The sequence below is a fragment of the Lathyrus oleraceus genome, chromosome 5, assembly GCF_024323335.1.
Source record: "Lathyrus oleraceus cultivar Zhongwan6 chromosome 5, CAAS_Psat_ZW6_1.0, whole genome shotgun sequence".
Taxonomy (NCBI): domain Eukaryota; kingdom Viridiplantae; phylum Streptophyta; class Magnoliopsida; order Fabales; family Fabaceae; genus Lathyrus; species Lathyrus oleraceus.
The window spans coordinates 474597115-474622444 of NC_066583.1; the positions used below are offsets into that span (position 1 = coordinate 474597115).

At 38.4% G+C, this 25330-nt stretch overlaps 2 protein-coding genes across 2 annotated transcripts; both read right to left on the minus strand.

The window, feature by feature from the left end:
• Positions 1–1843: 1843 nt before the first annotated feature.
• On the minus strand, positions 1844–16039 carry LOC127081407 (uncharacterized). Its single transcript, XM_051021664.1, has 3 exons — positions 15894–16039; positions 15146–15792; positions 1844–2402 (listed from the first exon to the last, which is right to left on the minus strand). The coding sequence occupies exons 1-3, from the start codon at positions 15951–15953 to the stop codon at positions 1844–1846; spliced, it is 1266 nt and encodes a 421-aa protein (XP_050877621.1). The 5' UTR covers positions 15954–16039.
• A 5226-nt stretch (positions 16040–21265) lies between these two features.
• Positions 21266–24684, minus strand: LOC127085529 (30S ribosomal protein 2, chloroplastic). Its single transcript, XM_051026047.1, has 4 exons — positions 24268–24684; positions 22556–22657; positions 22150–22449; positions 21266–21622 (listed from the first exon to the last, which is right to left on the minus strand). Exons 1-4 carry the CDS (start codon positions 24541–24543, stop codon positions 21584–21586), a joined length of 717 nt encoding a protein of 238 aa, XP_050882004.1. The 5' UTR covers positions 24544–24684; the 3' UTR covers positions 21266–21583.
• Positions 24685–25330: the final 646 nt, after the last annotated feature.

Sequence of the window (25330 nt, forward strand, 5' to 3'; positions counted from 1 at the left end):
CGTCAGGCATGAAGTACCCTTGGTCGGCTTTGATATTTTCGACCACTCCATCTTCTCTCTAAATCACCAACCTTTGATGCGCTGAAGATGGTACCGCTCCGGCACCATGGAGCCATTCTCTGCCAAATAACAAGTTATAACTTGGCTTAGCATCTATCACCATAAACAGTGTCGGTCTAGTCATTGAATCCACCGTGATGTTCACCATAATCACACCCATGGTGCTTTTTGTTTTTTCCCCGTAGTCGGACAAAACCATGTTGTTGGATCTGATGTCAGTATCATACTTGCCAATCTTCCTCAGAATATGGTGCGGCATGATGTTGACAGTGGCACCACAATCGACCAAGACTTTGTTGACAGTTACGCCTTCCACTTTGGCCCTTATCAGTAGTGGTTTCAAATGATTTTTCATAGTCATCGTGGGTCTTCCGAAAACTGCCTTTTGGCTTTCAGCAGAGCCATCGTTTAGTACAAAATAGCATCTTGGTTGGTGCAAAGCCATTTCTTCAGCGTCAGCATCGTCTACCGACTCCTCCACTTCAGTCACGCAATTATATTCTTGTGGTAGAATTGACACCATGTTGACCAAGATGTCTAGACTTGCTTCGGACTCTGAATTGAAGTCATCAGTAACTTCATCAGAACATTTCTCAGTTGGTCGACGGACATACTCTCTGATCCGTTCTTTTGCTGTTGTGTCGACCTTCACAACAACCTTCTTCCCAGCATTCACCCCACTAGCCATGCCTCTTCCAGCTATTCCTCTAGCAGCCTCTCTTTCGGTCTGCTTACACCTCTGAAAGCGTCTCCATTGAGTCCTCGACATGGAGTTCTTCCCCAAATAATTTTCAGAGACATGGGTCCTTTTTTCAGACTTAAACTCACGCCTGTAATTAATTGCTAAACCTCCTCTAGTAGTAGCAACAACCCCTTGTGGGGTGTCTTGTTTTTCCTAAGGCTTGACCCAAGTGCCTCTAGGGATACTTGCCGATGGTACAAAGCTCTTTGGCCTCACCTGGGTATTTTCCACAGCCTTTTTTGAGCCTCTTTCATTTTGGTACTCTCTGGTCGGCCTGTTTCTTTTGCTTTTGTCCAACTGCAGCTTCTGGAAATTTTCCGCCGCTATTTTGTCGGTGACAGCACCACATCTAGGGCACAGGCAAACTTGTGAACCCTTGTTCTTGCACCGATATAGGAAATCCACCAAGTCTTCATCAACCCTTGGGTAAACTTCAGCTATATCGATATCTGGGCTTTCACCAATTTGCTCCAGCATGTCGGCCTCATCGTAGTCGTTGATCTCGACCATGTTGATCTCGATTGGCTCCACAAATAGGGCTTCCTTCTGGTGGTGAGGATCAGCGTCGATCTTCATTCGGCGGCCAGCAAATTTCAGCCTGCCTTCTTGAATTGCTTTCTGAACCAGATCCCTGAAAAGGTAACAATTAGAGGTATTATGACCAAGATAGTTATGATACTTACAAAAACCTCTTTTCTATCTTTGTTCTAGCGGTGGTATTTTAGTACCAGGTGGTACCACCATTTGACCATCTTTGACCAACAGATCAAATTTTTCCTCACACTTTGTCACATCAAAAGTATAAGTTTTCGAAGGGAATTTTGGATTGTTTTCGACAGGATTTTTTTCTTGCGCAGGAAGTAATGATCAACACTCGTAGGCTGATCTTGGATTTAACTCAGCCATGTCTATTTCTAAATCGGTCGATGAAGCATAATCATCCTCATATATTGGGTCTGTTGCGTCGTAGTCGACAAATGCTACTTTTTCTTTCTTAGACTTATTGTGTCTAACTTTTTCTAACCTTAGCCGTTCTAGATGTCAAACTCTATCAGCCAATTGTGACATACTTTTCACAAAAGTTGGGTCTATTTTCTTCCTAATAGAATAATCTAACCCCCCTGCGGCCATCTGAACAAGTTCATGTTCTGGCACTTGCGTAAAGCACCTGGCCTTTAATGACCTAAATCGATTCAGATAATCGTCGATGCTCTCAGCGAACCTTCTCTTGATACTAGACAATTCTGCCAAACTAATTTTGGAATGTCCTTCATAAAACTGTTCATGGAACTTCTTTTCTAATTTGGCCCACGAATCGATTGAACTTGGGGCCAAAGAAGTAAACCATGTGAAGGCAACCTTAGTCAGAGAGGAGGGAAAGTTTTTTACTCTCAAACATTCGTTATGAGCTAGATCCCCTGACTCTGTTAAATATCTGGCAACATGCTCTATTGTCGATTCACCAGATTCTCCCCCAAATTTACTGTACTTAGGCACTTTCATTCCCCTGGGTGTCTCGGCTTGGAGAATAAATTCAGCTAACGGGGAGGCGTACAGTGGCCTTTGCAATGTGGCACCCATACCATTTCTAGCCATAATCCTTTCGACAATAGTTGTCAAATTATTTTCCACTGCTAAGTCTTCTTGTCGATGTTGATCGACAATTTGATCAGCATCCTGGTGTCGGTTAACCAGTACCATCTGGTCACGTCCTGCAACTCCTAATTCAATGCCTTGATTTTGTTGGGGTCTAAGGATTTGTCCTTCGTGGACTATCTTATCTTCTGCTGCCCCTATCTCCATCTGAACAGGAACAGTTTGCCTAACCACTTGTGCCATCTGTCGAGCCGGTGCCCCCAGAAAGTTACACAAGCGTGTCAATTGATTCGCCACCTGCCTATTTGTTTCAGCAGATTCTTGTATAACTGGATTAAAAATTGTGCCCATTTGGTTGGTTAACATGTTAACCAATTCATGGTTACTATCATCCATTTGTTGTCTCAGCACCACTATTGAAGTGTTCGACAGCGGTATGGTTCTGTTCTGAGTATTGTTCCTAATGTTGCCCCCTTGCGCTGATCCTTACAATGGTGGATTTGTGTTTTGGGCGTTGTCTGAAAACAGTGTTGCACTTGATGTCGACTGATATCCTGGCATTAAGGAATACGGCATTCCATAAAGAGGATCTGTGGTGCCAAAGCGAGGCACATAAGGTCTGAACGTCGTTGTCGTTGATCCTGAACCCCCCGGTGGAGGTAGAGGAATTGATGTTCCAACCATACCCATGGTCGACTGTTGAGGTTGCACTCGTCATCGGTGGCAAAGTGGCAACCTATGATATTACTGTTTCCGTAGTGGATAAAGTTCCTCGTGGTACTTCATCTGCATTAGCATCTAACATTTTCAAAGTTTCTCGTGGCTTACTATATAGTTTGCCACTTCTAAGTTTCATGCAATTTCGCAACTGCGCTAGCACCGTCCCACCAGGTGTTCCATTTTGTTTACTGTGGAAATTGGTAACCAACCGCTGGTCCTCCCTAGGCCTTAAGACTAAGGGTTACTTGTAGGATCGACCAGTTGATCCTAGGACATGTGCTAGTGCAAGTGTGGCTTATCCAATTCGACGGAATAACTTTGTGAGGAACGACTCCTGACAAAGTATTGAACAAGCGCAGGTTTTTCCACACGAACGGTTTAAACGATGTTATAGCCTATGGGTGACTCGTGACCGACAGTGCTACAGCATTCAAAAGATGTACACGACGAACACGCTTTTGGTGAACTCTATTATCGTAATAGAATCATTGTCGACAGCGTAAACGACAACGTAAAGTGAGAACTCAAAAGTAAATGAAATTAAGATAAAATGTTCAATGGGAACAATTGAAAAGTAAGGAAGTTGCATTGAAATAAATGTGGTGATTCACGTACATAGCACTCTTAAAAACTCTTGCTTCCTCGCGCTGGGAATGAGAAGTTTCTTACAAGTGATTTTTAGTACAAGGTGAACACCTCGAGCCCCTTGTGAGATATTCTATTTATACTAAACTAAAGAAACTGCCTACATGCTAAAACTCCTAAAAACTAGCAGACGTCGTGCCACACGATCTGTAAACCGTCCTACCCACGTCTTGCAAAACTGCTCCAGACTCTGGCGTTTTTATTCTTCTTGTAACTGCTAGTCATTTTCTAATTTCAAATTTCTCCCGCCCAGATATTCAGGGCGACACTATCTTCTAAGCATTTGGCATGAAAGAAAATTCTTTAAGTCCCAAACTTCATTTCAGTCGACGGAATGACCTGTCGACCAAACACGCTTCTCTTGTCGGCTTCATCCCTTGACTTGTGTTTTTTCCACTCTTGCTCATCTCAGGCAGATCTTCATCCTTTGATGGGGTATAACCCCCAAATTCACAAGACCCTATCACCAGTTCTGCTTTCAGCATGCCTTAGAGATTTCTCGTGGTAACACACTGAGTCCTTGCTTGCGATCACTAATGATCAGCAACGCCAGCGACAAGCTAATGAGCGTCACTTCGCTCTCATCGAGGCCACCCAAGGATCTCTCCTAGGTCGCTCTCAGCAGCTGCAGGAAGGACTTAGTACTCGAACCAGACGTCGTCGACCCAGGTATCCTGACCAGGGCGGTGACGGTACCGGTGCTCACCCTAGCTCGCTCTCTCTCTCTCTCTCTCTCTCTCTCTCTCTCTCTCTCTCTCTCTCTCTCTCTCTCTCTCTTCCAGGTTACTCCTACCCTGTCTCATATCGAAACATTAAGGACAATGTTCGGTTTAAGTGTGGGAGGAGATTTTATCGCTTTTCATCTTTCCTTTATTTTTATTGCTTTTTATCATTTTCCTTTACTTTTATCGCTTTTTACCGTTTTCTTTTATTTTTAGTATGTTTTGTTTATTTTAGTTGTTTGTTTTTCCTTTCAATAAAATAACATGTGTCTGACGAGTCATCTGTGTAGTGTATCCGTATTTCTCCTATTTCTTTAACCTTACCAAAAAAAATTGAGCAAAGAAAACAGTACATCTTGAATATTCAGGCTATAAGACAGGTTTATGACGAGATGTAAAAGACTTGGGAAAACTTTTTCTAAAAATTGGTATTGTCTTAGCACCTTAGGCTTCATGATTATAAGAGTTGATCCCGATATCCCATATGTTGTAGCCCCAGTTTTTGTTCCAAATAAGTCCTTAAGTAGTTTATCCTAGAAGTCAGCTCCGGCTTAAGCATGCTCTACGTAGGGGACCGATGAAAATAAGTGAATGATCACAAAAATTCCTGCTTTGTTCTCAAATCGCATGAAAATTCGGGCTAGGTGACTCTCACACGGTCATTTAACCCAGTAAAATAAAAACATATGCGGAACATGCAGAAGAAAAATAAAAAAATAATAAGCCTATTTGTTTGTTGGTTCAGAGGTATCCAGTGTTGAACTTGGTAGGGTGGATTACAACCCAATCCCCCACAACTACAAATTGGGTTAAATAAAGGGTTTACACCAACTTATGTACCGGAGCCCCATGCTTAGAAAAATAAAAAAAAATAAGCCTATTTGCTTGTTGATTCAGAGGTATCGGTGCTGAACTTGGTAGGGTGGATTACGATCAGATCCCCCACGACTGCAAATTGGGTTGAATAAAAGGGTTACACCAACTTATATACCAGAGCCCCATGCTTAAGATCATAATCACTAACCGGTCACTTTACTATGAGTATGTACGGATAACGGGCTTAATGTGATTGCACCTGAATGAAAAGGACTTTAAGAAAACAAAAAGAAGGCTTAGGTATGGTGGGGTAATGTGGATTTATTTGTATAGGAACGAAGCCTACGACCGCAATTGCGGGAAGTGTCACTACAATACCCTTAGATCGATTCGTTAGTACCTATCGATACATTCCTTGAATGAACTCATAAGTCTTTTTTGCCTCGAATTAACTCTAGTTGATACTGATTTTCTTGCATAAACTATAAAGAGTTTTGCTTGAGGACAAGCAAAGGTTTAAGTGTGGGAGAATTTGATCACACTGAATTACACCGTATTTTTGACTCGGATTTCACATGTTTATTAGGACTTTATTATCATTTTGTTTGTATTATGCTCTATTTTCTCTTGTTTTCAGATATTTAGCACTTTCAGACTCTTTTGGAAGAAACGAAGCAAAAAGACCTAAAAGTAGGGTTTTTCAGCGAAATTACACACATGGCGTTGCACATGGCGGCCGCTATGGAAGAAGCCATGAGTCATCAGCCCTCAACTAGGAGGTAACCACCACGTTCCCATGATCCACCCCATTTACACACATGGCAGGCGCCATGAAGGGATGGTGGGTTCCACCTTTGGAAATCACGTTCCCACTAAGGAGAAGTTGGAGGGCACCATGGTCTTTGCAAGCTGCTGAAATCCTCTATAAATAGTTCGTTCCATTTCATTTTCTAAGCATCCAACTTAGTTTTACAAAACTAAGCATATATTTATCATTTGTAATAGCGGTAATCCGTCACATCGGGGGGTTATCGCACCTTAGTGAGATTGACTTGGGTCACTTCGAGTTGCTGCCGTCTTTTGCTTCAGGAGTCGGAGGTTTATTTTTGTACCAGATTTAAAGCCCTCCATTTGGAGCAGGTTCTTATTTATCGCTTTATTTATTTATTTCCCGCATCGCTTTTATTTTATTTATTTCCTGCATCGCTTTTATTTTATTTATTTTCTGCACTCGCTTTACTTTATTTATTATCCGCACTCGCTTTACTTTATTTACTTTCCCCACTCGCTTTACTTTATTTATTTTCCGCACTCGCTTTACTTTATTTATTTTCCGCACTCGCTTTACTTTATTTACTTTACGCACTTTACTCGCTCTCCACGCCTGACATTTTAAAACAAACTTTTCATCATGATTAACATCGTTGTGTTTGTTTGTGTTACCATGTCTGGCTAAATCTTTTAAAGGTTGGAATGTAAGGATCGCGGTTAAAGTAATGTTTCACATAGAGGTTAAAATGTAAGGATCGCGGTTAAAGTAATGTTTCACATATTGAATCTGTAGAAATACTTTAAAGGTTGTTTTGATTTTTAACTTGAGTTTTCTAACACAAACTTGGTTAGTTTTAATTATTTGAGGAGTGCGAAAGCACCCTGGCTTAGTAATTAGGAATTTTTATCACTTTAAGGAAAAATTATTTTTGAAACTGTTTTCGGACGCGTTGATAGATTTAAAATCAGGAAACTCCTTGGGTAAACTTTCCAAATCAAAATCACTTTTCAACTAAGTTTACGAGTCTCATTTCTTAAAAATAAGTTTACTACTTTAGCATTCTGCGCACTTTTTATAAGTGACAATAAGAGGCCTTAATTTAAGGGTAAACTCGGTTCTGAATACGTGAAAGCGACAGTTCATGTTAAATGGATTCTTTTCAAGAGTAGAAAATATTGCCTCATAAGTAGTTCTATTTAGACAATCGAAACATCACTTAACTGACGTGAATTACATTCAACTTGTCTTTACCTGCATTTATTATTTACCGTTATTTTGCAAACCCAATATCTCTTTTATAGCGTCTTAGATAAACACCGTAACGATAGTAATCGATAGATTGACGATTGGTCTCTGTGGGATCGATATTCTTTTATATTACTTTGATGTAATTCGTGCACTTGCGAATCAACACGATCATTTCTCTCTGCCCACAAACGGTGGAAAATTTCTTATTCACTTTGCAACTGCAAAATACTGTGAATTACAATGTTATGAATAATTTATTCACTTCATTATAAGAATAAGGGTTACTCCCTCTATTTATAGATTTAGGTTAACTTGGACCTCAAACAAAAACCCAAAACTATAAAAGCCCAAAATAACTAACACTATTAAAATAGGCCTAAGTCGAAATTCTGTGTGAAATAACATGTTTCGACACTTCGACACTGAAGCTAGCAGAAATATACTCGAACGTATTGCACGCTCGAACATACAACAGAGTCTCCATAGAACTTTATTTATCCCCAAAGGGAAGGGAAAACATCGATAAAACCCGGGGGAAAGAGATATGATGGGTAAGGAAGTCGGTTATGCAAGGGGAAGGTGTTAGCACCCCAAACATCAATGGTACTCCATGGGAACCGTTTTGATTGTTCTCGCTCGAATAGGTGTGATATATAAAGATTACTCGCAAAAGAATGGGAAAAGGAAAGAAATAGATAAAGTTCTCGGTGAGGATTGGGTCCCTCATGCCTACATATCCTCATGGTGCAATGAGGAATTCAGAGCTCCGTAGTTCAGGGTACTAGAAGTGGGAGGTGTAAAGGATTGTGATAGAAATACGGTCTGAACCAAAGGATAGTGTTTTGAGCTCCAACAATGGTGGAAAGATGAACCCAAGAGTAAGATGGCTATTACCAATGCATGGACTAGCAGGCCGCCACTATAAGATAAACCCGAAAAGGCGAAGAAATAGGTATTTGGGCACAATCCCAAACATCTCTTGGTTCACAAGGTGACGTAAGAAGGAGTGAAAAGATATAGTGTATTTATCTCAAAGAATAGGTATATCACATGGACTGAAAGAAGGTAGACTATGAATGTATCATGGAGATGGACGGAATAAAGTGACCGAAGTCACAGAATAGAGTATCTGGTGATGAGTGGCTGAAGAAGTATTGTTTGAAATCAAAAGGTGAAAGTGTATTGGAATCCATAAGAGAAATGGGGTTTCTACCATAGAGGGAAACAACGTTAACCGATACGTGGACTAGCAGGCCACCACTATAGGGTTTTGGCTAAAAAGGAAGGAATTAAGTGTTTGGGGTTGTTTACCCAAACAACTCTAGGTAGAAATGCGGACTACATAAGGTATCCTAAAAGGATGTATATGAAATTCCAAAGAAAGTGTATTTCGATGTCAAAGAGACAGATATGTTACTGGGTGAATGATTTATGATCGAAGGTAGGTAATGAATGGTGAAAGATATGAATGTTGCCCTAAGGCAGAAGAAGGAATAATTAGAAGTATGCTCGCCAAGGATTCATATCCTCGTGCCTAAGTATTCTCATTGTGCAATGAGAAAGTTAGAGCAATCGTAGTTCGGAGCTACGAGAATAAAGGGAGAGAGATGTTTGTCTAAGCAACGGGGACTCACAAGACAAACACATCTCCAAAGAAGGATATGAGTATTGGAGTGCAAGGAGTAGTGTGTCACTTGCTGGGGAATCGAAAGTTTGAGATCAAATTAGGATAGTATCTTGGATCCAAGAGAGGGGTAGACTCTTAATCGAAGAGCAAGGTAGGCATTTACCAATACGTGGACTAGCAGGCCGCCACTATAAGGTAAAGCCAAAAAGAAAGATTGAATTAAGTGTTTGGGGTTGTTTGTCCAAACAACTCTCGATTAAAGAGATGGACTGTCATCAGGACGTCCTAAAAGGATAGACAAGGAGTCCAAGGAGAAGTATGATTGATCTCAAAAAGATGGTATAGTTGAATGAATGAAGAATGATTGATTAGTAAATAGGGTAGAGAAAGTAAATTGATGAATAAGATAGGAATAAATAAGATAGCTCGCGAAGAAACCGGGTTCTCCTGCCTACGTACCCTTATAGTGCAATAAGGAAATCAGAGCTTTCGTAGTTCGGCCCACTATGGCTGAAAAGAAATTGATTGGAGGCGAGAAGAAATGGATAATTGAGATTGAAATGATTAGAATTGGAATGGAGAGACTTGATAGCTACTGGATGAGAATCACACTAAAGTCTATGGGTAAAGGTGGATACGATAAGCAACGAGTCAAACGTCTCACAACCCAATGATATCCAGAATGAGTGTAGGAAAGCTCCAGTCTCATTCCTTCTTTACCACTTAAGACTCGTGGCATGTAACGCTCATCTTAAACTTCAAGTGGAGGAAGAAGAGTCTTTGTAGTTTTCTCTTGAAGAAGAAGACTTTATCAATTGTTTGATTCAAATTGCACTAAAGTTTACGAATGAAGGTGAATACGATGAGCACTGAGTCATATGTCCCATACCCAAAGATATTCAGAATGGGGGTAGGAATACTCCAGTCCCACTCCTTCTCCATTACTTAAGGCTCGTATCGTACAACTTGATTCACGATCGAAAAGTTGTTGATTGTAGTCCTTGCTTTTTGTTTTTTTTGCTTTGTTAAGAGAGAATTGTCAATCGTATGGTTAGAATTATGCTAAAGTCTATGAATAGAGGTGAATACGATGAGCGCTGGGTCATACGTCTCATATCCAAAGATACTCATAATGGGGGTAGGAATACTCCAGACCCACTCCTTCTCTATTGCTTAAGGCTCGTGTCACACCCTTCTAACTTTGATTTGACAAGTGTTGAAGATGCCACCTTTGATGTACTTGAATAATCTGCTGCTTGGTATGACGGAGGATGCCTTGATTGAAGATCTTGAGTTGAGGCCTTGAGCTCCACATCTTGGAAGAAAAGTCTTATTAAGTGACCAAGGGTCTTTTGGTCAGTCAATTTAGACTGTGGGATTATACAAGTTCAAAGGATTTAATTAATCAAAATTGCTTTTGATCAATTTAATCATGGGTTTTGTCTTGTTTTTTAGGGAACTAGGTTTGGATCTAATCAAAGTTAGTAATTGTTAGAAACTACCCTAAGGGATCATGCATTAGAAATTGATTGAAAATTCTAAGTTATAAATCCTAAGGGAGCATGTACAAATTGGTCAAAATGTTGATTAAAGTTCTATGTTGAGTCCTAAAATTGTCAGGAAATGATTAAATTCTAGTTCTAATGGGATCATGTTATAAAATGGACAAAATGCCTAAAATTACCTCTAAAGGGAAAATTTGTCATTTATGAGAATATTGAATTACAAGCACCGATTAAATTCTAACTAAAATCCAACTATGCCTACAATGTAATCTAATTCTACAATTATTCTAAATGTTAGGAATTAATCAAAATCGACCGAACTCAAAAATCAAATAAATTCTAAAAGGTCAACTAAACCCTAATGTCAATTAAATTCTAAAAATTCAACTAAATCCTAATGGTTAATTAAATTCCACAAATTTTATTAAATCCTAATGTTTTGAATTAACATAGGTAAAATTGATTAACAACCAAACTAAAAAGCAAATGGGTGCAGAGCCTGGTAAATTAGGATATGTAGCGGATAGCTTAGGCCCGGAGACCACAGGCCTAGATTAATGACCCATTGGACCAAAAAGGGGGGTGCACATGTGATTTGGGTGTGTATCGGGTGAAAGAAGCGCTTGGGATTTTGGCCCCACGTCAATGTTGGTCCAAATTTCAACCTTGGACGAATGACCTTCCTAATGCCGCTCCATAAGCTGAAATCAGGCAAAAGCGCTTATGCGAAAAGTCGAAAGCGGAAACACTTATTCAAGCAAGCTCTGAGCCGACATGGTGATCGCGTTCAACGTCTTCGCGTCGATGGAATCAATCGTGTTTCAACACCACGAATCGTGCTCGTTCGGTATTCCCAATTGGATTTTGGTTCAAACTGCGAATTGGATCCTAAGTCCAACAAGAACCGCGTCCAACTCCAACTAAATTGAAATCAGAAAACGCTTCCACGAACGCGATTGCTTCTGATTGGTTCTCGATGAAATTTTTCTCCATGGTCAATCATTACTGTCGCGGCGTCTATGTAGATGCGTGCATCTTCTTCTTTAGTTTGTGTAAAATGATTCAGATTCACCCTTCAGGTCGGGTTAATTGCCATCTTCGCTAACTCCAGATCGCAAGATTCAACGTCGGAACTGAAAGCCTACGCAGCTTCGCACCTTGTACGTAGAGTGGTGAAGCCTTACACGCGAACTGAGAATCGAATCAAGAAGAAGAATTTGAATTGGACCTATTGCGATAGGTTGCGAAATCAAAACTCTGGTACTCTGCTTTTTGGAAATTAACAGGTATTAGAATTATGGGTGGCAATTGGATTCATTAAGACAAAATTCATCCAATTCATCCACGAAATAATTCATCCACCAAAAAATTCATCCAATCCATCCACTACATAAAAATTAAGTTAATGGATTGGATTAAATCCATCCATTTATAAGCATGGATTGACTCAATCCATCCAACACATTTTAATGATCCAATGGATTTTCTTTATCTAATTTTAAAAAAAATGAATTTTTTCAAATATTAAAAAATTATTTTTTTAAAAAATAAAAAATTAATGTTTTTTCCAAAAAAAATCGATTTTTTTAAAAATACAAAAAACTGATTTTTTCCAAAAAATTTAAAATTATTTTTTTTGGAAAATACCAAAATTCGATTTTACTTTCGAAAAAGTTATTTTTTTACGAATATAAAAAAATTCAATTTTTTTCGAAAAAAAAAACAATTTTTAAATTATTTTTTCCGAAAATACAAAAATATGTTTTTTTCTCGAAAAAAATTCCAAAAAAAAAATGATTTTTTTTGAAAAAAACTGAACTTTTTTCATTCAAATACAAAAAAATATTTTTTTTTTGAAAAATAAAATTTTTACAAAAAAGTAAGTGATTTTTTTCAAAAGTAAAAAAATTGAATTTTTCAAAAATATAAAAATTAATATATTTAAAAAAACTATTTTTTCAAAAAAAAATGGATAGATGGATATCCATCCGCTAAAAGTATGATAATGGATGGATTAGATGAATTTTATTCTTAATGGATGGATTGGATTGGATATTTTTAAGAAACTTTTAATGGATTGTTTTGATCCATCTATTAACGATCCAATTCATATCCATCCAATAGGCAAATTTAACGAGATAACCCAGTTTTTCGAATAAATTCCCAAAATAACCCAGTTTTCAAAAAAATTCCCAATCTACCCCACTTTTAGAGGGAGGCGCCAATTGGATTGGCGCCCCCTCTTAAAATTTGCAAGGAGGCGCCAATTGGATTGGCTAGGGCACCTGCCCTAGCCAATCCAATTGGCGCCTATGTGTAATTTTTAAGAGGGGGCGCCAATCCAATTGGCGCCTCCCTTAAAAAAGCCTCAAATGAAAAAACTTCCAACATGAAAGTTGTAGAGCTTTTCAAGAAAATGAATTTGGATATAAATTTTGCATCATTTGGATTTTTTTTGAGAAAGTTATGGGCAGTTGAAGTTGGACTTCTGAGTTTTTCAACTGTTATCTGACCCATAATGTTTTGTATTATTGCATGTGTTTCTTTTAGGAATATGAATTTTTGTCCAACATAAAATTTGAAGTAGACATCTTAAATTTTCCAATGCACTTGGTCCCACCTCAAAATAATTAAAAATGAGTGAGTTAGGTCTTTGCGAACTTGGCCCAAAATTAGGGTTTATGTCAAAACAAGTGTATGTGAATTTTGCCAAAAGGGACCAACTTCAAGCCCTTTAGTTTGAATGATAAAAGCCTCAAATGACAAAACCTTCAACATAAAAGTTGTAGATCTTTTCAAGATAATGAATTTGGACTAAAGTTTTGCATCATTTGCAATTTTTATGAGAAAGGTATGGGCACCTGAACTTGGACTCTTTGACATTTTATCTGTTATCTGACCTATAATGTTTTGTATTATTGCATGTGTTTGTGTTAGAGTTATGAATTTTTGTCCAACATAACACGTGAAGTAGAAATCTTAAATTTTCCAATGCACTTGGTCCCACCTCAAAATAATTAAAAATGAGTGAGGTAGGTCCTTGCGAACTTGACCCAAAATTAGGGTTTCTGTCAAAATATGTGTATGTGAATTTTGCCAAAAGGGACCAAATTCAAGCCCCTCAACATAACAATAACAAGTCCTTGAATTAGGGTTTCTGACCTATAAATTTTTGTATTATGATATGTGTTTATTTTAGAATTATGAAAGAAACCTAATGTTTGGAGTTTACACAAAGATAAATTTGACATAATACGAATTGATATTAATAAAATTTGGATTTTACACAAAGAATCCTAATGGTGATGACCGGGATCACCTAACCGACCTCCGGTCCCACATCCCCTAGCTACCCTAACCCTTGGCCCTAACCCACGTTGACGATTCGGCACCGGTGTTTGTTCATCTGATGGTCCAGGAGCGTCATTACCTCCTACAGGAGAAGATCCGTTGAGGTATTCAGCCAACTCAGCATAGTCTTCAGTATTCAATGATGGTGTACCGGCGTAGCTGAGCTCATGACCCATGCCAGAGAAGTTGGGGTGTGGTTGACTCATGGATGGGCGACCGGGACAGTTGAAGGGGGACATGGGTGACAATGATGGGTCTAGGAAAGGTTGGAAAGGTTGTTGGGGTGTTTGGAAGAGATATGGTTGTGGGATGTTTTGGTATTGTGATGTTTGGAGTTCTTGGCTACGGTAGGTGATGGGGCGGTTAGTGTTTTGGGTAAGGCGACTTTGGTAGGGTGATGGTGTGGGTGCGAAGCGATGTTCGGTCGAAGGTTGATGGTCCATTTGTTGGTGGTGGTATGGGGGATGTTCTTGGTTTTGGGGTTGGGTGAATGGCATGTTTTGGTTGTATGTTTGTGTGTTTGTGGAACGGAAAGTTTGTCGGATAGGTGGTTGTGAGTAACCGGGCTGAGAATGTTGTTGGGGGTTAGATGTTGATCCTTCATGTGTGTAACTTGTCTGGCGTGGGTCGTAGAGGTACATATCATCGGCGATGAATTGAAATCCAACTGATCTATACCAAGCCATATAAGTACGACTTGGTTTTACCTCATTTGGCATGAATGCGTCAGTTAAGACATGGTCATGACGGTGCTTCCACTTGCGACACTCTGATCTTGCGAAGGTTTGCCAAGGGTTGTAGTTCCATTGGTCGTTCACTTTACGCATATGCCATTCTCCTGGGCTAGCTGGGGGATCTGGGATATTCTGGACCATACCAAACTGCAGCTTCACACGATCGGTGTTGTGCAGCTCCACTGTTGTGAACCGTATTATCGGTGTGCATGTTGTCCATACGGCTGCGTCTTCAGGGTTGATCTGATGCTCATGATCCATATGAAGGTATGGACGCCAAATGAACTGAAATGTGAAAGACGATAGGATTGAAATGAATGTAGAAAAGGTCAACATAATATGAAGAAATAATGAAATTATTTTGCTTACGTCTGACGGTCGAAGGTGATCCAACAGGTTGCGATATTGAGTAATACAGTGTCTCGGACATCTGCTGTAATTCATACCGCGTGCCGACCATCTACACCAAAAAGTTAAAATAAATTAGTTATGGGTAATAAACTGTAAGGAAGGAAGTAAAGATATAGCAATTTAAACAACTTACTTTTTTGCATATGGAAAAGTGAAGGGGTTGTTATTGACCGGTGCTAGAGACGGTAGTCTTGACCATCCCCATGCTTGTAGCAAAACAGCACATCCAGAAAATGTAGAAGTATCTTTGTGGGAGTTTTTGCACAACGAACTATAGAGATAGGCTAGACATGTGGATCCCCAACTATAACTACCTATTCTATCTATATGTCTAAGTAAAGGTAAGTACATAATATGCATGCTAGAACCACTACCTTCGGGAAATAAAAAGGATCCTAGTAACAACATAATGTAACACCTAGTTTTGATGATTCGAGCATCTTCGGTAGAATGCTCATCTAAATAAAAACTATTATAATATGACTTTAGGCGTGAAAGTAGTATACCTTGTCCCCTAGCATTATCATCTAACAAATCAGTGTTTAAAAGCTCCATGCAAATTGAATTTGCATAGTTGGTCTTACCATTAACAGCTTTGCCTTCAATTCGTAGTCCTAAAAGCATGTAGACGTCTTCTAACGTCACGGTACACTCACCGGTTGGAAACCAAAATGTGTGTGTCTCTGGCCTCCATCTTTCGCATAAGGCTAGAATGAACTTGTTATCTATAGACCAAGACATAATTTTGCTAAGGTGACCAAAACCGGCGAGTTCAACATAAGGTTGAATCATCGGGTCCATTGGGACAAATTCGTGGACTCGAGTTCGAAACCTTGAGACATCCTATAATAGAAATAATGTAACACTTGACTAAGTCGGTATTTCAAAATAAAATGGGGTTGGTGGAGATGAAACATAAAAAAGAAGTATAAGAAAAGACTTACGTATGTCGCGATGTTTGCAACTGTTCCTCTGTGTGCTTCGCCCATTGTGAGTAAAGACATATTGTTGGGGAGTTGGTGTAGATGAAAATGGAAGATTTTGTTGAAGATGAAATTGTAAAAGAAGTAATGTAGATGAAGTAGTGAGAAATGTAGATGAAGTAGTGAGAATGTTGGTGTGGAAGAATTGTTGAAGTAGTGGATCAATTTATAGGCAAATGGAGGAGTGCATGAAAAATTGTGTTTGCATGGTGTCTCCACCTCATTTGGCGACCATGTGCAATATTAAAGAGGGGGCGCCATTCAAATTGGCGACACCATAGGGTACATGCATGCAAGGCTAGTTCTGAATGCTTGGTTTCGAGGACTGACTCCATGGGGGCGCCATTCAAATTGGCGACCATGTACAAGCCTTAAAGGTAGGTGCCAAACCAATTGGCGCCACCTTCTGCATGTCTGACACGTGGCATTGTTGTCTCCTGCATGCTGAACAAATCACTTATGGATGGCTTGCATGATTGACACATCATCTCTGACCATCTTAGGTGTCCGACACGTGTCTGTCTTGTCTCCTGCATGCTGATGACTACCTTCTTGATAGCTTGCCTGGTTGACACATCAACTCACACTGTCTTGCAGGATTGACACATCATCTCAGACACGTGGCTCTCTAGTATCCTGCATGCTGAATACTCACTTCTGTCTTGCATGACAGACACATCAACTCTTGACTAGGTAGCATGCTTGACACATCAACTCACACTGTCTTGCATGACAGACACATCAACTCTTGACTAGCTAGCATGCTTGACACATCAACTCACATTGTATTGCATGACAGACACCTCATCTCTGAAATTACTTGCATGCTTGACACGGTATCTCAGAGTAGCTTCAATGTGAGACACTGATACCATCTATTTAAGTGTCTTACTATCACATTCATCTGCACTTGCAAAATACTTTTCATCTCCAAAATACTTTTCATCTTCACTCACATTCATCTTCACTCACATTAATACTTATCATCTGCAAAATACTTATCATCTGCACTTGCAAAATAGTTTTCATCTCCAAAATGTCATCTTCATCATTATACAGTATCAACGTTCACTGCAACGGTGAAACTTTTGAGTCTGAGCTTCATGGTTTTTGTTTTAGAAACACTGATACCATTAGAGTCACGATGAAGAGAAATGCAAACTTTTTGCATTTCAAAAAAAGAATACAATCCTTTATAGCATCAGGTATTGTGTCAAAGATGACATATCAGAATCCTATATTTTTTGAGAATGGTCAATGCAAGTTTTTCCCCCTAAAGATACGAGACGATGAAGATGTTGAAAGCATGTTTCTTAGTCATGAACATTCAGGCATGGATTGTATCGAGTTGTACATTACTCTACAACCATGTATACCGTCTCAACAGTCTCAAGTAACAGATCAGGATCCAGCTGGTGAAGATGTTGCAGATGATGCACAATGGTCAGATGAACTCAACCCAGAAGCAGAAGTTGAGGTCGACGTTGTTGATGAAGAAGAAGAGGAGACTGAGATACAGGTTGATCACATCCTGAATAACGACGATGAAGATGAGGCTCAACCACCACCAATACCTCCTACTCATGCCTATATTCCTCCTCAACATATGACAAATATGGATCTTCACGACGATGAAATGTCCGACAGTGTCTTCTATAATCCGTATCCGAGACCAGTAGGCGAATTAAAGGTGGGAGACATGTTTCGTACCAAAGAGGAATGTGTATTGGCAATCAAAAAATACCACATGAACAACTTTGCTGACTTTACGGTGAAACGCACTGATTCTAGAAGGTATGTTATCGAATGTCGTAACATGCTTTGTAAGTTTCGTTTGGATGCATCTTACAAGAAGAAAAATGACTCTTGGGAGATCGCTTCAATAGACCCACCACACAGTTGCGTCACAACAACCGTTGAACAAGATCACCGTAAACTGAGCACAACTTTGATATGTCGAGACATTCTGCCATTGGTAAATAAAGACCCATCAGTGAAGGTGAGTATAATTATATCCCATATCCGAACAACATATAATTATACTCCATCTTACAAGAAAGCATGGATTGCGAGGACAAAGGCTGTTGAGCAGGTTTTCGGCAACTGGGAGGACTCATTCAAGGAATTACCACGGTTTTTATGGGCACTAAAAACTTATGTCCCAGGAACTGTGGCAATTCTGGAGACAGTGCCAGCAATGATGCCAGACGGAACCTGTGCTACAGGTAATAGAATATTTCACCGTCTCTTTTGGGCATTTGACCCGTGCATCAAAGGTTTCGCTTTCTGCAAACCTCTCCTGCAAATTGATGGCACTTGGTTATACGGAAAATACAAGGGTACGTTGCTCATGGCAGTTGCACAAGACGGTAACAACAATGTATTTCCCATTGCCTTTGCTCTTGTTGAAGGTGAAACGGCTGCTGGATGGGGTTTCTTTCTTCGACATCTCAGAACGCATGTCGCTCCACAAGCCAATCTATGTCTGATTTCTGATAGACATGCTGCCATCGAAAGTGCCTACAACAACCATGACAACGGATGGCATGATCCTCCTTCTACACATGTCTACTGTATCAGACACATTGCAGAAAACTTCATGCGTGCTATAAAAGATAAGAATCTTCGCAAGAAGGTGGTGAATGCTGGGTATGCTTTAACTCAACCGTCTTTTCAATATTATCGTGATGAGATTCGACTGTCTAATGAAGACGCGGGGAGATGGATAAATAACATCCCAGTAGAGCAGTGGACAAGAGCATTTGACGGTGGTTGTCGATGGGGCCACATGACAACAAACATTGTGGAATGCATGAACGGGGTTTTCAAAGGAATTCGAAACCTGCCGATAACCGCCTTGGTAAGATCAACCTATTATAGGTTGGCTTCTATGTTCGCAACCAGAGGTGAAAGATGGAGTGCAGTGTTAATGTCCAGACAAGTATTCAGTGAATGTTGCATGAAGGTCATGAAAGAGGAGAGCATCAAAGCTACGACACACGCTGTAACAGTGTTTGACCGTCATAGACAAAATTTCAGCGTCCAGGAAACAATGGGCAACAGCGAGGGGAGACCAAATTTAGCCTACGCGGTTAAACTACACAGAAGTTGGTGCGATTGTGGAAAATTTCAGGCCTTCCGCATACCTTGCTCCCATGTCATTGCAGCATGCGCTTATACTCGTCAAGACGCTTACACCCATTTATCTGATGTGTACAAGGCCAACACCATCATGAATGTATATGGTCAAAGCTTTTCAGTACTACCAATGGAGGATTACTGGCCTCCATATGAAGGAGATATTGTTTGGCACAATGAAGAGATGCGTAGAAAGAAGAAAGGAAGGCCAAACAGCACACGTATAAGAACAGAGATGGATTCCACAGATAAAATGATAAGATTATGTAGTATCTGTCGTCAACCAGGACACAACAAAAACAACTGTCCTAATCAAGGAGCATCATCTAGATCTTAAGCTTATTGTAACATTTTATCTAGACCTTAAGCTATTTGTAACATTGTATCTAGATCTTATGCTTTTTGTAACATTGTATTTCTGTAACAATCAATCAATATATATCATTAAGTTCTTGTTACAACGAGTTTCATAACCAACATCAGTACAAAACATCTGAAAACATAAATAATTCTAACTGATTACAACAATCAAATTAATGTCGTCTCGACCGAACATCATTTCCCTAGCATCCTTATCAGTCCTCATTCGCATCCAACCAAAGATACTGTCAAGTCTCTCAATACTTCTGATTTTTTCCCCTTCTGGTATTTTCCCGTCTAACCATCGAATCAGCTCCCTCTTCAGTTGATCTAACGTGGTGATGTTCCAAAACAGCATCAGCAATTGAGGTTTGTCTCTCGCATAAATCACCTTACCGTATCGGCGACGAACACCAAACATGATAGCCAAATGATTATATGAATTGTGGAACAATAGGTCACACTACGCATCTATTTATAAGACAAAAAAGGCATTTTATGAGGGACTCGGCAATTGAGTTGGCGCCTCCTTTTAAAACATACACATAGGCGCCAATTGGATTGGTTAGGGCACCTACCCTAGGCTAGGGCACCTGCCCTAGCCAATCCAATTGGCGCCTCCATTCAAGTTTTAACAACAGTCGCCATATGAACAACTTTCATGTTCATCAAAAATCCAATTGAAACTTGGAAGCTCATCATTAATTTCAAAACATTATAGGTCATTTTGACAGAAACCCTAATTTTGGGTCAAGTTCGCAGGGATCTAACTCACTCATTTTTAATTATTTTGAGGTGGGACCAAGTGCATTGGAAAATTTAAGATGTCTACTTAAAATGTTATGTTGGACAAAATTACATATTCCTAAAAGAAACACATGCAATAATACAAAACATTATGGGTCAGATAACAGTTGAAAAACTCAGAAGTCCAACTTCAACTGCCCATAACTTTCTCAAAAAAAATCCGAATGTTGCAAAATTTATATCCAAATTCATTGTCTTGAAAAGATCTACAACTTTCATGTTGGAAGTTTTTTCATTTGAGACTTTTTTAAGGGAGGCGCTAATTGGATTGGCGCCCCCTCTTAAAAATTACACATAGGCGCCAATTGGATTGGCTAGGGCAGGTGCCCTAGCCAATCCAATTGGCGCCTCCTTGCAATTTTTAAGAGGGGACGCCAATCCAATTGGCGCCTCCCTCTAAAAGTGGGGTAAATTGGGAATTTTTTTGAAAACTGAGTTATTTTGGGAATTTATTCAAAAAAGTGGGTTAATTAGGTAAAAAATCTCATCCAATACATCCATTTTACAACCCCTACTTACAATCATGATACATTAAGAATATTTGTATATTCATAGATTACACGGGTCAACCAAGTAAAAAGTTATTCTCTATTGATTGAAATTTATATATTAGTTAAAAATGTACATTTATTATATGATATTTTCATCTAATTAATTCATTATTTGATAATTTTCGGTTTGATAACTTGGGTCTCCGGTTCTTCCAAACTTTCGAATTCTACTCTTATCCTTAGTTCTGAACAGCTTGTCTAATTATTGAAAATCGCATTAGTGTTGCATAATTGCATTATAATGTCCCCATTGTGATCAAATGATAATGTTCACCTATTTAATATATTGAGCTAATTGACAACATCATCTAGCCACAAAAGGCTGATAAATTCAAGAAATTTTCTCTCCATCTTCCCTTATCAACAATATCTAAAAAAGTGTGTTTCCCAGAATGATAAATCATTATACTATTATTAATATGGACAATACTTGTTAAAATTTATGGATGGGATCATACTCAGCACAATGAAAAACAATTGCACAAAAACTCCAACATTAGCATTAGTGAATGTTCATAAAATTCATACAAAATATACGGAATCGAATACACGCATACGTTAACAACACTAGACACAATGTTACTCTCATGGAGAAAGTAGTGAGGTCTCAAAATCATTCTGGGCTACAGGGACCTGAGGTGCATTAAGCACTATGTTACTCTCATGATTCTTCTTGAAACTCCATCAGTTGAAAATGATAAGGTTTGTGCTGGAAAAGAGAACAATCTGCTTGTTTTTGGCTTCCCCAAAGTATAGGACACAAGATCAAACATGCTCTGCTACGTTGCTCATTCTCTACGCCTTATTCACACGGATTTTTTTACCTTCTAACAACTGCAGTTAACAGGTCATCAAACAAATTAGTCAGCATTGTTGTATTTAGAAGCAAACTAATCACTCATTAAACCACCAAATTATTTTCAATTAATAAAATTTAATCCCACTGAACAATACATCATCAAACCATGAGAGGATATTTAAGTAATGTTAAAAAAAATTTGGAGATAGGAAACTTATATAGCAAGATATCAATATACATCTAAGAAAGCTTGAGGAAAATTACCGCAATCAAGTAAGCATGACCAAAAGATACAGCGAGGGACGAGATGTGCACTTCTATTTTTACAAGGGAACTCGATAATGAAAAATAAGTAAGCTATTGTGCTTTTGCCAATGCTAGATATTGGAATATACTAATATCTCAGATTTTCATTAAATTGGACATGAAGTTTGGATATCATCAGAGAGCAGGGAAGTCATTTTAGAGAAGTAGCTCTCCACTACCTAGCGGTGCCAAGAACTTGAAGAATATAAGAATGTCTTAATTTGCAAATAAACAAGAAGCGCAGTTAACAACTTACAGCGTTGTTGAAAGAAGAGATAGCAGTTTCTACATCCTCATCTGATGAAAATGTAACAAAACCAAAACCGCTGGATTTTGAGGTCCCAGGAACCCGTGAAACCTTGGCACTGAGAGCTTTTCCTTTTTCAGAAAAGAATTTTTTAAGGATATCAGATGTTACATTTTTAGCCAGATTTCCCACATATACCTTGTAGGGACTGTCAACAAATTGGGATTCCTCAGCCTGAAGTGACAAACCTCCTGTTGTTGTTAAAGGTTTTTCGGTTATATTCACTTTAATCTCACGCCCTCCAATTTGCTGTCATAAAAACGCGAAGTTCATAAGTCCCTTAAGAAACCTAGATCATTTAATGAACATTAGTATTCTTTTAATGTAATTTTGTAAACTCTGCAGTGAAACTTACAGTGCCATTGAGTTTCTCAACTGCTGCGTTCGCATCCTCAACGGTTTTCATTGTAACAAATGCAAAGCGACGGCTCCTTTTAGAGTATTTATCATACATGACCTATGAATAAAAAAAGCATACAGAAAATTTAGCATGACTCTCATTATTTGTTTTATATAAAATGATAAAACATAAAATGAAAGTTGAAGTTGTTTAACTACTTTAGAAGAGTATCCACAATGCCCCTATCAACTCAAATCCCTATGTTATAAATTCAATATTTATTCTATGCAAGTCACGTGTACTAAACTCTAAATTCTTCCGTTTTCATATGAATGCGACGATTGCAAATGAAAGAAAACATGATGCTAGCAAAAATTGTTGCATTTAGATTTCTATAAGGTACATCGTGAAGACATGAATTGAACCACTCTGTTTCTGCTGTGAAACCCAGTGTCACTGCCGCACCATTAACGTGCGACGTCACTGGCCCAAACGTGGCAGCATCGGCACAATTGTGGTGTAAAATGCCGTTATTGACCACATTTTCATTGATATTGTCTTGTAGACCAAAAGGAAAAAAACAACCATAAACCTAAAACTGGCAAGCTTCTTGTACTTTCTACCAAAGCAAGATTCTCCATAAAAGTGGCAGCAGAACACACACATCATATCCACCTAAATATAAAGAACCAACTCAAACCAGTCTCCCATTTCTAAGCTGCTTTACATGGCTACATGAATACATGTACAATAACAGTATGGAAAAGATTTCTATAAAATTTATGGTGTAAAATGTCCAAATAATAATATAACATGAAAGGATATTAAATTGTTCAGCATGACAACAAAACTTCAAAAAAACTAAGTTTATTTAAATTAGAAAACATACCAACTTCCTCAATAAAAAAGCAATAAAGAAAAGTTCTAGCCAATGTTTTAAAAACGGTCCGTTACCGCGAAAATGGCCGTATAAAACGATATAGGAAGGTGCCGATACTAATACTGTTATTCATTGTTTTTATGATAAAGAACAAACTGTGTTTAATTCACACCGCGACAACCGCAATCAGTGTCGCAACACCTGTACCGACCGAAATCACGAAGGCCTTACTCAACCGCAATGCGCCCGTTATTTAAAAACTTGGTTCTAGCACCAAAATTGGATATAGAATATAAAATATGCTCCCCCTCCCCTCAAAGAAACCGTTATTTAAGTGAACCCAGACACACACTTCAGTGTCAAACATTCCATATTATATAATAAGAAAACACCATATCTACAATGCACTCCTCCTTCAATAAAATTAACCATAATCACAATTAACCAAACTAAATCCATTGGTTCTTTCTCTTAATTTTCAATTTCAAATTAGTCTTTCACCATAATTCATATATCAATGTTCAAAACTTTAATAATATTTTCTTAATTAGCTGGCTTCTTGCCTACTAATGCATCATTTTGGATCCTAATTTGTTTCACAATTGATGAATACATTTACATCTCTTCCAACCGTTTTTCTATACATATTAACATTCGTAATCCTAAGTAATTAATTACACATTCAAAACTACTTTTAATACTTCTAATTATCAAATATCCCCAAACAAATTCCATTTCACAACACAACACAAACATTTCACAAAATTCCCCCAAACATAAACCACTTCCAACAAACCTAAGTTCACAAACTTAAATCCAAAACACACAAAATCTGAACGAAAACTACCTCAGCCTTTTCAACAGCGCCATGTTCTTGAACAATCTGAGCAAGTTCATCATTATCAACAGTGCGAGGAATGTTACCAACGTAAAGCTTTCTAACCGCCGGAGAACTCGCCGTTGCTTGTTCAGAAACCGTTACGTATCTCCTGAAACGGCGTGTGAGAGAAGAAGGTGCCGATTGAAAGAACAATGTCGTTTTGGGTTTCAAGTTATTACAGTTTGGTGGTTGTGTTGTGAGGGAAAGGAAATTGGGTTGTGAGAGAAGAGAAAGAGAAGACATTGTTGCGGATAGATGGAGTTTGATGAAGATTTGAGGAAGTAAGTGTGAAGGGTGGTTTTGGTTTTTAGCTTGGAAAGTTTAGAGGTTTATCTTGTTATCTTGGTGGTGGTGTTGCAGTGAGATGAGTTTTTTTTTTTTAGAAAATGGAAATGGGTTTTTGGATATAAGACAAATGCTTCTTGGGTCGGGTTGACCGAAATAATATAAATTACTTTTTATGTTCCAAAATAATAGTATAATTTTTTTTAAAAATAAATATGATGAATCGATGTAAAACTTTTTATACTGACAGCGTATAGTACTCCCTCTGTTCCTTTATAAGTGTCATATAGTACTCCTCCGTTCCTTTATAAGTGTCACTTTCTTGAGAAAAATATGTTTCTTTTTAATTGTCACTTGTTAAGTTCAATGTAGTATTAATTATTTTTTGTCAAAATTATCCCTAGATAATTATTACAGAGAGAAAAAGTAAAATGAATATAATATATAATTAAGGATATTATAAGTAAGGGTAATGCTAACTTGTGCCCTATGGCACAAGTTAAGAAACCACTTATAGAAAGTTTGTATTGAAAAAATAATTAAAAAATTAATTTTATATTTTTATTAAAATCAATACACAATTTCCAAGATAATATTTCTTCATTTGGTTCTTAACTTGTGCCCCTAGGGCACAAGTTAGCATTACCCTATAAGTAAAAGAAGAATCATTGTGTGAAAAGTAATAACAATGATTGAGGGTCTGTTTGATTCCCTTTTTAAAAACACTTTTTAGTTTTTGAAAATT